This window comes from Nerophis ophidion, linkage group LG22 (genome assembly GCF_033978795.1).
Source record: "Nerophis ophidion isolate RoL-2023_Sa linkage group LG22, RoL_Noph_v1.0, whole genome shotgun sequence".
NCBI lineage: Eukaryota > Metazoa > Chordata > Actinopteri > Syngnathiformes > Syngnathidae > Nerophis > Nerophis ophidion.
Genome location: NC_084632.1, coordinates 27,963,957 through 27,976,560, shown reverse-complemented (window position 1 = coordinate 27,976,560; position 12,604 = coordinate 27,963,957). Strand labels below are relative to the sequence as shown.

Here is a 12,604-nt window from a genome sequence, read left to right as displayed (position 1 = left end):
TAATTTTAATGCACCATAACTGATTATTTTTGTCATTTTTTTTTGGACCCAAAAATTAGTAGCCAGCAAGGCAGGAAATTGTGTCTGGCCCGCTCATGACTCTGAAGTTTTAATACACTCATTTTATTTGATCAAATTGCATTCTTCAGACTTTTCCGTGGCGTCTTCTGAGTCAAGCATATGATTTGAAGATTTCATCTGAGCTGCAAACATGCGGAAAAAGGTTAATGTGAGGCGGTCGATAGGTGCGTGTGCGCACGCGCGTGTGTACTGAGGAGAGAGAGAGAGAGGGGGGGGGGGGAGAGAGAGGGAGATAGAGAGAGAGGGAGAGAGAGAGGGAGGGAGAGAGAGAGAGGGCAAGTAAATGCAGGCTGCAGTGAGAGTGTCGCCAGTGCGGAGGTGACAGCGGAGAATGGAGACGAGGCCGTCTGCCCGGCAAGCTGTGACTGCGGCGAGCGAGGACAACCTAACCCGTCTCATTCCCTCTGGGACCAGTGTGCCGAAAAGAACCCAGAGGAGTTGAATTTTTTTCAAAAGGGGCCGAAAGGACAGGAATGGCTGATCCTCTACGGAGGACTTTACTAGCGAAACTCCGGGGGAAGAAATCCAAGAAAGGAGAGGCACTCGTCGCAGAATCGGGCTTCGCTGCTGCTGCCGTGGCGGCGAATGTTGGCCGAGAAGGTAAAGAAAAAGTTGTGGAAATGGAACGAGACTCGGAAGTGTCGCAATCAGGGCTGGAATACTCGGCAGAGAGAATAAGTACGTACGAGAATTGTGCTGACGGGCCAGTGGTGCACGCCGAAGGTCGGGACTCGCTCCGGCGGGCTCGACCGGCCGAGTTAGCCGGCTCATGTGCTCCGGAGCTCGGCAGCGGGGGTAGGCTTCGGGTAAATGGGCCGCTCCTGGGGGGCTTACTTAAAAGAGAGATGCCGTTTGAGGCACGGAAGGCTGTTACGAGCCACTGGGAGCCTGCCACTAATGACAGAATTACCATTTCTGGTTCAGGTGGGTTGTCGTTTGGAGAACCCCAGAAAAAACACTTCGTTTCAATCCCTTGGCAGTGCAGCGTCGGGGATTCAATTGGGTTTGGGGACAGTTCAAGCCATATTTGTTCCTATAAACAAACAGGGTTAAATAGGGAGCACCAACATGTGCCAAGAACTGTAGTTACTGTAAATATACACAATACAAAGAAAACTTTTGACAACCAGCTAAGTTTGGACACACCGGTGATCTGTGGTGACACAGAAGATAACCTGTTCCGAACAATTGAGAGCTTTGACCCGGCATACTCCGAGGACTTTAAGGGCCCTTTGCAGAGCCCTGCCTTCTTCCCTACTGAGCTAGAAATCTGTGATATTAACATGGCATCCATGTGCACCACAAAAGGATCACTCAGGCGTCCATTAGACAGTGAGGATGATGATTATTATGATAATGGGATACTGCCTTTTTATGAAGCTATCAGAGCAAAAAGTGACGGAGATGCTGTGCCGCTGCCCATCATAGGTCAGGATGAAGGACAGGCTGATGAGAGTCACAGTGCCCAGGAAACAGACAGGCTTAGGAACCAGCTGAAAGAGGCTTATTATCTCCTGATTAATGCTATGAATGATATAAATCTAGATGCCCAACAGGTTAGTAGTTTAACTGAGCAGCAAGCCGCCTCCTCCTGTAGTAGCCACTCTCGGGATAGCTTGTGCTCTAGGTTGTCTGCCAAAATTATGGACAGCGACTCTTGGTCCTCTGGGGGTGACCCCAGCCCTCAGCAGGTGTCTGACACTGACTCCCTCTTCCTGTGTCTAAGTGGCAACCTTGAAACAGACCTTCAAAGTAAACGCAATAGTAAGAGCATGCTGGACCTATCTGTTGTTAAAATAAAACCCCCTTTAGTGCGCTCTGCTAGTGACGGAGTCATCAGGTATCCAGGTGAACCTTTGCAGTGCACAAATTCTCCTAAAACCAATCCAGTCATCCGTGATGATGAATTGATTCCAGAGTCGAAATCAAATAAAGACAGTCCAAATTTTGAAATAGTGGGTGACCCCTCAAACCGTCAGATAATCTGCAATGCCATCAGCAATGAGGAGTGTTTTCAAGAAGCTGATGGTGAGCATTTTGATGAAAGCAGCGGTTCAGTCAATAGCCTCACAGGTTCTTCCGACAGCAACACAGAGGCATCAGCAATTCCAGATCACGACGACAAGCAGCAGTTGACTGCCCTAGCGCGGGGAACCAACTCTGTCAACAAAGGCCAAGGTGTCACTGTAAACAAAATGCAAGAGTGGATGCACAAAGGTCGCCTTTTGTCGTCCGAAATGAAGCAACGCATAGAGGGCTCACCCCCGGCACGCGGTGAGAGCCAAAATCCCGAGCGACCCCCTCCGGGTGTCCAAACATCCTGCAGTGTGGTAATATCTGTCAAGTCCGCTGGAAGCAAGATACCATGGCAGCCAGGTAGGAGCGTGGCCTCAACTCCTGTGGATCTTCTAAATCAACGAACTCTCTATGATTACTGTCATCATCCTTCACTCATAGTAAAAGTCCGTCTGGTGGCACTTCTCCTCTACTGGATGCAAAGCAAAGGGACGAGACATCTCAGACCTCTTTGCTTTCTTTTAAGATCCACTAACTGGTGGCGGTTTCTCTTCTTCACACTAATTTAGGTGCATTTTAACACTAAATTCACATCAAGTTGTAGATGGGATCACTCACAATATAGTCCAATAACAACTAACTCATTCAGTTCTTCTGGTGTTGGTGGTGGGATTTGTGTGTGAATGACATTTGATTATGTGCATAATGCATAAGAGTGAAAACATGTGTATCATGAAACCAGCTGCACTAACAGTATGTTGACATGTCTTGGAACATCTGTTTGTTCAGATGTTGCAAACCATACGGAAATGTACACATAGATATAGTGGTGAAGTTAATTGGCTTTCAATTGTAACCAGATGGAAAAACTATGCCATCATTTTAGTTTTATTGAATGCCATTTGATGTTCTTCTGAAGATGTTTAACCAGTACAGGATGTAATTACTGTAGTATAAATGTTTATTTCCCTTAACAGTTCCGTTTTAGTCACAATTTTTCGTCTGAAGCGATTTACAAAATGTAGAACGACCCGTACTGATGCCAACATTTGACACTTATCTATAGAGATTTCATAATCTGGCTGCGTTTTATCCAGCATTATTATTCATCCACTGAAGAGCGTTTTTATATAACCAAGGCTAAATGTTGCTTTGACATTTTACAGGATGTCACGAATAAGAATTTAAACTATCACCTAATTGTTTAGTTGTCCTGATCATGTTTTTGCTTTCTTTGAGAAGATGTGTTTGCCGCTGAGCATGTGAGCTGCTGCAGAAGTCTTTTCCAGAGCAAATAGTTGGGCTGCCATGTGTGCAGACTGTTGTTTACTGTCACAGTGATGTGCTGCTAGAAATAGAGTGTGATCTCTGTGGCTACTCAAGAGGAAGGGCTCTGCGTTGTCCATGTTGTCCGCTTTACTTCTACGTCTGTGTCCTTTCATGTTAAGTAAATAGAAAAGTCTTTTTGCCAAACTCTGTCCTTTTTATTCCGTATTGAACTTTTTCACAGCTGTTTCCAAAGGAATCTAAAGCAGCCAGTGTGCTAACTCTGGTTGTGTTTGAGTATAAGGGGGTTGGGCTGTCATGTTGCCTTCCTCCCCAGTCATTAGCTCGGGGCAGCTCCATGGTAACCTGCATTTTAAAGACATTAGTTTGAATATTTGGGATGCCATTCTTGCTGTTTAGCTTGTTTGCACTGTGTCAAGTTATTCCCATGAATGGACAGTACATCCATGCTCAGAGTAATCGAAGAAAAATGCCGTGAAAATGAAAGTTTAATATAAACCGATGTGACTATTCTTCAGTTGTGAGAGGGTTGCAAGATTTACGACATAAATGGAATGAATTTGGCCAACGATTGCGCTTTCATACTATCATTATATTGTGATAATGCATTTTGACAGCTGTGTCTTGTAAATTTGACAACAACAAGCCAACAAGCGTGTCGTCAACACACTGTAGCATTCTCGCTATTGGCTAATGTACCCCCACAGTGCAACGTCACTTCTAATTGATCAACCCTAGCCTCCATGCTCCATGTTACAAGTTTCGTTTTCACTGGAGGACAAGGAATAGCTAAACATGTTACACAACACTCTGTAGGACGATATGCTTAACGCTAACCGCCAGGTAGAGCTCTTGAATGCAGAAAAAGTGCGTGGATCAAAACAAATATCGACAATAACAATACAATATCAGTATATGGTTAATACTGCAGTAGTTACACTAATATTTTATTATCAAGTATTTTTTGTTGAATTTCTTATTGTTTATAAACTCAGGAAATAAGTCCCTGAACACAAGAGGACTTTCAATCCTTCCATCCTTTTTCTACCGCTTGTCCCTCTCTTCAGAGCAAAAAACAAAAAAATCAAATCCAAGCAAATAGTAAGGGAAAATGTTAATATTTAGCTGAGATAGGCGCCAGCGCCCCTCGCGACCCCAAAAGGGAATACGCGGTAGGAAATGGATTGATGGATGGGTGATATTGTTTCACCGCCAACCTGTTTGTCTAATCATAATTGCGATCAAAAATATAATCACTCAACGGTCCTAAAATTGTGTCAATATTATCAGCATTGGTATGACTGATGCTGCCCCTTTAATTACTTAGTATTGCCTACCCCCTGAATGCAGCTGAGATAGGCTCCAGCACCCCCTACGTCCCCAAAAGGGACAAGCGGTAGAAAATTGGATGGATGGATTGATACCGCAATTTGTCGTATCGCTGAAAACTAATGTAAATATCCAAACAACAGAAGCATAAGTGCTTATTACATGTTTACAGGGGTGTAGATAGAACCATGTTACAACAAAAAAGAACCAGATATTAACAATTAATTGACAAGTAGTTTAATAATAGGTTCGAAAAAATAATACAACAGGAAATGACGTAACATGTTCCCGCATATGTCACCAGCCAAATTGGGAGCCTTTGTAACCTGTTTTGAAATGCTTTGATTATCAATTACATACCAAATAGTATATTGTGATATATAGCAGAAACTAATATATATATATATATATATATATATATATATATATATATATATATATATATATATATATATATATATATATATATATATATATTGTGCAAAAGTTAATTCATGTCAGCAATTCAACTTCAAATGTAAAACCAATATGTGATATCCATTCATTACATACAAAGTGAGATATGTCAAGTCTTTATCTGTTAAAATGTCTAATTTACAGTTTTTGAAACCCCGACATTTTCTCAGCTTTTCTTTTTGAGGCTTTAATAAGCTGTAAGCCATAATCATCAAAATTGTTTAAAAAGAATGTTTGAAATAGGTTGAGTTGGATGTTATGAGCCTATTAGTTTCACCTTGTAAATCTGATTGCTGGAAGAAAAAAAAACCTTTGCACGATATTCCAATTTTTTTTAAGTTTCACATGTTAGCACAGGAGGCTGCAACATATATTGCAATATAGATTTTAGACAATACTCGACTGTTTTTTTTCTCACAAGCACACACGACTGATGCTGGAGGCACAATAATTTGTCTGTCTGATGTGTTTGTACATGGACACATTTATCAAGGAAGGGGGCTGAAGAGACAGCCCGAGTGATGGAAGGGAAACCTGAGGCAACAGGATTAATGCCAGCATGGTTTAGAAGCAGAATGAGTCACATGATAGGACACATCCTAGCTCCTTCTAAGGTCATTTGATATGACTGATTATGAGTAAAAATGTTAAGTGACAGCCTTATAGATAGTGTTGCCAAGTAGCAACAATTTTAGGCATTTGGCTATCAAGGCACGGTAGTACACACATTTCACTGTGCTGCCCGAACACCTCAGCGAGTTGCAAGTGTTGGCATGTGATGCAACCTCGGATGATCTCAGCCCCGTGTTGATGTAGAAAAAAATCTACTCAGAGGATCCTCATTAGCATATGAATTAGCATCAACAGGAATGCATGGCACACAGCAAAAGATTCCCTCGGATGTGGCACCCGAAACTCTGTTTGAACGACAAAGTGCAGTCTGTATTGACAAGAAAATCAGCTAGCGTAGGTTTTGCTCTTATCAAAAGAAGAGCCTCTGCTGAGAAAAGCTAAAAGGAAAGCCCATGGGAAAGTGGATCAAGTGTTTGGAGAGAACATGATTCACTTACAAGATTTAGATCGGGAATATATTTAGAGTGAGGTTAACTGACAGGTTTATAATAGTACATCCAGGAAATAGCTTTTTTTCCTCTGTTTTTAGCTCTTTAGCCAAAGTGTACACCACCTATTTCCTCTTCCTACCACACACACATAAGCAACTTTGGTATTATTGTTAAAGGGCTGTAGACATCTGTTACCTTTTAGGGGTGTGAGATTTACGATGCATCACCGCATCATCTCCACAGCACTGTGTCACAGGGAGGCAGGGTGTGCATATATGGCATGCAAATGTTTAGCAATTTAGGTATTTATTGTACAATCGTTTGAGACAAAATGTTTTACTTTAATATACGTTCATTCTAATTAAAAAATAACAACTAAATGGTAAACTTAAACATAATACTTTCAATGTTTTTTTTTGTCCAACTGAGTCCAGAAAAACATAATACACTTTTAAAGTGCTACAGCTTTGACTTTGCTGTCTGTGTGGAGTACTTATAGTAAGTTTCCCAAAAAAGGACTAGGGATTTAGTCTTCTAAAACAATATTTAAAAGGTGTGACTATTGGACAGGGTTGAGAGTGTTAATAGATTGCTAAATGAAGAGGTTAGATTTCTACCTCTGGCCTCTACTAAACATGTCTTTAATCAATAGCAGCAAATATGACGTAGACTATCACGAGGCCAATCCAGTGGCCTATTATTGCTTTACAAAGGCTCGAGAAGAAGTGTGGCGGTCGTAGGAGACTGTGTTTAAGGCTGTAAATCTGTAGCCATGGTCTGGAATGCTGTTCGTGTCAGCACATGCTTCTTTTCCCAGTTATGAAAGACCCCTCAAAGAAGATGGCACGGTGGCATGTTGACAACAACTTCACATAGAGGCACCCTCTCTTCCCATAGGCTTGTATAGCAGCTTGTGCAATGGTCGTGCTTATATTTTGGATTTTAACCTACAAACCCTGTTTCAATAAGAGTTGGGAAATTGTGTTGGATGTAAATATTAACGGAATACAATGATTTGCAAATCCTTTTCAACCCGTATTCAATTGAATGCACTACAAAGACAAGATATTTGATGTTCAAACTCATAAACATTATTTTTTTTTGCAAATAATAATTATCTTAGAATTTCATGGCTGCAACATGTGCCAAAGTAGTTGGGAAAGGGCATGTTCACCACTGTGTTACATCACCTTTTCTTTTAACAACACTCAATAAACGTTTGGGAACTGAGGAGACATATTTTTGAAGCTTTTCAGGTGGAATTCTTTCCCTTTCTTGCTTGATGTACAGCTTAAGTTGTTCAACAGTCCAGGGTCTCTGTTGTTGTATTTTAGGCTTCAAAATGTTCAGTGGGAGACAGGTCTAGACTACAGGCAGGCCAGTGTAGTACCCGGACTCTTTTACTATTAAGCCACGCTGTTGTAACCCGCGGTGTGGCATTGTCTTGCTGAAATAAGCAGGGGTGTACATGATAACGTTGGTTGAATGGCAATATATGTTGCTCCAAAACTTTATGTACCTTTCAGCATTAATGGTGCCTTCGCAGATGTGTAAGTTACCCATGCCTTGGGTACTAATTCACCCCCATACCATCACAGATGCTGCCTTTTGAACTTTGCGCCTATAACAATCCGGATGGTTCTTTTCCTCTTTGTTCCCGAGGACGCAAATGTCCATAGTTTCCAAAAACAAATTGAAATGTGGACTCGTCAGACCAGAACACTTTTCCACTTTGCATTAGTCCATCTTAGATTATCTCGGGCCCAGAGAAGCCGGCGGCGTTTCTGGATGTTGTTAATGAATGGCTTTTGCTCTGCATAGTAGAGCTTTAACTTGCAGTTACAGATGTAGCAAAACACTTTATTTAGTGACAGTGGTTTTCTAAAGTCTTCCTGAGTCCATGTGGTGATATCCTTTAGAGATTGATGTCGCTTTTTGATACAGTGAGGGATTGAAGGTCACGGTCATTCAATGTTGGTTTCCGTGGAGTGGTTTCTCCAGTTTCTCTGAACCTTTTGATGATATTATGCACTGTAGATGTTGAAATCCCTAAATGTCTTGCAACTGCACTTTGAGAAACATTGTTCTTAAACTGTTGGACTATTTGCTCACGCAGGGGTGCACATTTTTTGGGAAGCTGTTTTTATACCCAAACATGGCACCCACCTGTTCCCAATTAGCCTGCACACCTGTGGGATGTTCCAAATAATTGTTTGATGAGCATTCCTCAACTTCATCAGTATTTATTGCCACCTTTCCCAACTTCTTTGTCATGTGTTGCTGGCATCAAATTCTAAAGTTAATGATTTTTTGCAAAAAAATAAATGTTTATCAGTTTGAACATCAAATATGTTGTCTTTGTCACATATTATACTGAATATGGGTTGAAAATGATTTGCAAATCATTGTATTCCGTTTATATTTACATCTAATACAATTTCCCAACTCATATGGAAACCTGGGTTGTACAATATTATGAGTGAACTTAAACTTGGGTGGAATGCAGACATCCACCAAACAATTGTAATTTGGATCTGCAACAAATTGTACATCTGGATGGATACACACGTCCTTCATTGTTTATCTACTGACCTTATGTTTCTTGATGTTCCTGTATGGCAACTTTATGTAGCATAAATATCTATTACCGGTTTTAATGATAAACTGCGGTAAAACCGCTAACAGTTAATATTACCGTTTGAAATTTAAAACAAAACTGTGATTGTTAACCGCAATTTCATAAACTCACCAAAAGAGGACACTGCTTCTTTCATTGAGAAGTCAGCTAGCATGTTAGTATAAATGCCAACATGAATACAAAGGCAATAACGTGTTTCCCCATTACAAATGTCATAGCCAATCCAAACCTGTATAAACACATTGCTGTTAGACCAACTAAGCCAGTGGTTCTCAAATGGGGGTATGCGTACCCCTGGTGGTACTTGAAGGTATGCCAAGGGGTACGTGAGAGTTAAAAAAAAAAAAAATCTAAAAATAGCAACAATTCAAAAATCCTTTATAAATATATTTATTGAATAATACTTCAGCAAAATATGAATGTAAGTTTATAAACTGTGGAAAAAAATACAACAATGCAATATTCAGTGTTGACAGCTAGATTTTTGTGGACATGTTACATAAATATGGATGTTAAGGATTGCTTTTTGTGAAGAAATGTTTAGAATTAAGTTCATGAATCCAGATGGATCTCTATTACAATCCCAGTAGAGGGCACTTTAAGTTGATGATTACTTCTATGTGTAGAAATTTTTATTGATAATTGAATCCCTTGTTTATTTTTCAACAAATTTTTAGTTATTTTCATATCATTTTTTTCCAAATAGTTCAAGAAAGACCACTACAAATGAACAATATTTTGCACTGTTATACAATGTAATAAATCAGAAACTGATGACATAGTGCTTTATTTTACTTCTTTATCTCTTTTTTTCAACCAAAAATAATTTGCTCTGCTTAGGGGGTACTTGAATTAAAACAAATTTCACATGGGGTACATCACTTAAAAAAGGTTGAGAAGCATTGAACTAAGCTATTCAATTGTGCACATTCAATTTACAGAATTCAATTTTCAAGACAGAACTCGCCTTTTAACTACACTTTATTCCTAATCCTTACACTTAGAAGTGAACGATTGTATAATATACCATAATTCAACAAGAAACCGCATTTACGTTGAAACCTATTTCATTCCACAGGCGTTTATTACATAGATATTTGATTACTTATGTGGTAATAAGTTTGCTGATGGTAGCGAAACAAATGTGTTGTGTAATGGGAAAGGGGCTCTAAAGTATGTATTCATGGAACTTTAAAAAGTCTGACATTTCAGCTTCATAACAGATGTTTTCCAACCACAATATTCCGTTCTAGAGAATACCCTATTTGCTCTTCATACCAGCAGGAATGCTGAAATGAAGCAGCCTGGCAGTTTGGTATGCCAACACCCTCTCTGCTCATGTGTTATACAACACAATGGGGGATGCTTTGAGCAGAGCTTTTATGTTTGTTGTTGGTTTCATGACGACAATGGAGAAAGATAGCAGTCATGCAAATCCAAATTGTGTGGTCTAAAGGGAAATCTAGCAAGATAAATTATTAAAACGGTCATATAAGTGTACTACAAGCTGTTTGAAAAACATTGGTTCGTAGGTCATTGAAATGCTGTTCAGAAGAGAATGTGCATGGGGACATACATTTATTTTTTAAGCAGCTTTCTGCACAAAACATTTACAAACAATAGATAGATATATAAACTGAAGGAATTAGATTTTTAAATCTAGAATTTTCTTGATCAGACTCTTTTTGGGCTAACAAATAAAACATGTTAGGAGATTTGGTTAAATCTCACTTATTATTTGCACACTACCAATGTGTTAACGGATGCCAACTAGTGTTCTGTGCCTCACTTCTCCAATGCTTTAAGAGCTGGGCCGGACAAGGAATTGACAGACCAGGGTTTTTAGCACATTGGTTAGCCCTGCTTGACTTAACTCTCAACTAGTGGTGATTTGTAGTCCAATGCAAGTGCTGGGCTGGACTGTGTGGAATGACTACTCTTACTTTGGTGCCGTGACCCGGATGAGTGTGAGGTTTGGAGGGAGTGAGTGTAACAGACACCATACAATGTAGGTGTGTGATAAAATGTTATGTATATCTCACTTCCTGACAGTGGGTTAGCAGTCCAAAGCTATTACCTCATGGGCTGGTGAAATGACCACTCAAAGAAATGTACATTAAGCTGCTTAGTATTCCATTTTATAAAGTTGACATTGTTTGTAGTGTATGATTTTGAGGATGTGTGTATACAAATACACTTCCCTGAGAAACGGCGTGGTTGTCAATTAGGCATGCACAGGGGTTTGTTCAAGAATGTAAGGCGAAAGCAGTCTTAAAAAGGTATAACCTATGATAAATGTTATGGTAAGGACACACACGTTGACTTATTTATCTCTCATTGGTCTCTAGCCTTCTGCACTTCAAAAACTCAAAAGGTGTGCCACATGTTGTGTTGTTAATCTTGAATATTAAGTATTTTTGGCACATGAAATACAAACAGGTCTCTGAGCCTGTGGTGGTAAGGTCTGGCAATGTAAGCACTACAACTTCATCCATCCATCCATCTTCTTCCGCTTATCCGAGGTCGGGTCCCGGGGGCAGCAGCCTAAGCAGGGAAGCCCAGATTTTCCTCTCCCCAGCCACTTCTTCCAGCTCTTCCCGGGGTATCCCGAGGCGGCGTCTCCAGGCCAGCCGGGAGACATAGTCTTCCCAACATGTTCTGGGTCTTCCTCGTGGCCTCCTACCGGTTGGATGTGCCCTAAACACCTCCTTAGGGAGGCTTTCGGGTGGCATCCTGACCAGATCCTCGAACCACCTCATCTGGCTCCTCTCGATGTGGAGGAGCAGTGGTTTTACTTTGAGCTCCTCCCGGATGGCAGCGCTTCTTACCCTATCTCCAAGGGAGAGCCCCGCCACCCGGCGGAGGAAACTCATTTCGGCCGCTTGTACCCGTGATCCTGTCCTTTCGGTCGTGACCCAAAGCTCATGACCATTAATGAGGATGGGAACGTAGATCGACCGGTAAATTGAGAGCTTTGCCTTCCGGCTCAGCTCCTTCTTCACCACAATGGATCGATACAGCGTCCGCATTACTGAAGACGCCGCACTGATCCGCTTGTCGATCTCACGATTCACTCTTCCCTTACTCGTGAACAAGACTCAGAGGTACTTGATCTCCTCCACTTGGGACAGGGTCTCCTCCCCAACTCGGAGATGGCACTCCACCCTTTTCCGGGCGAGAACCTTGGACTCGGACTTGGAGGTGCTGATTCTCATCCCGGTCGCTTCACACTCGGCTGCGAACCGATCCAGTGAAAGCTGAAGATCCCGGCCAGATGAAGCCATCAGGACCACATCATCTGCAAATAGCAGAGACGTAATCCTGCGGCCACCAAACCAGAACCACTCAACACCTTGACTGCGCTTAGAAATTCTGTCCATAAAAGTTATAAACAGAATCGGTGACAAAGAACAGCTTTGGCGGGGTCCAACTCTTACTAGAAACGTGTCCGACTTACCGCCGGCAATGCTGACCAACCTCTGACACTGATCGTACAGGGAGCAAACCGCCACCATCAGACTGTCCGATACCCCAGTCTGATACCCCATACTCTCTAAGCACTCCCCACAGGACTTCCCGAGGGACACGGTCGAATGCCTTCTCCAAGTCCACAAAGCACATGTAGACTGGTTGGGCAAACACCCATGCACCCTCAAGTACCCTGCCGAGAGTATAGCGCTGGTCCACAGTTCCACGACTAGGACGAAAACCACACTGTTCCTCCTAAAATCCG

The 12,604-nt window shown here is 41.5% G+C and overlaps 1 protein-coding gene across 2 annotated transcripts in view; it reads left to right on the top strand.

Moving 5' to 3' along the window:
- The first annotated feature begins 342 nt into the window (after window positions 1-342).
- The window catches only part of syde2 (synapse defective 1, Rho GTPase, homolog 2 (C. elegans)), an 83,545-nt gene continuing 71,283 nt past the window's right edge, over window positions 343-12,604 (top strand). The window contains exon 1 of one of the 2 annotated variants that reach the window (XM_061883642.1): window positions 343-2,457. In XM_061883642.1, coding sequence (XP_061739626.1) covers window positions 555-2,457 — 1,903 coding nt within the window. In that variant the 5' untranslated portion in view covers window positions 343-554. The remainder of the gene's footprint in view (window positions 2,458-12,604) is intronic. The other variant, XM_061883641.1, reaches the window with a different exon arrangement.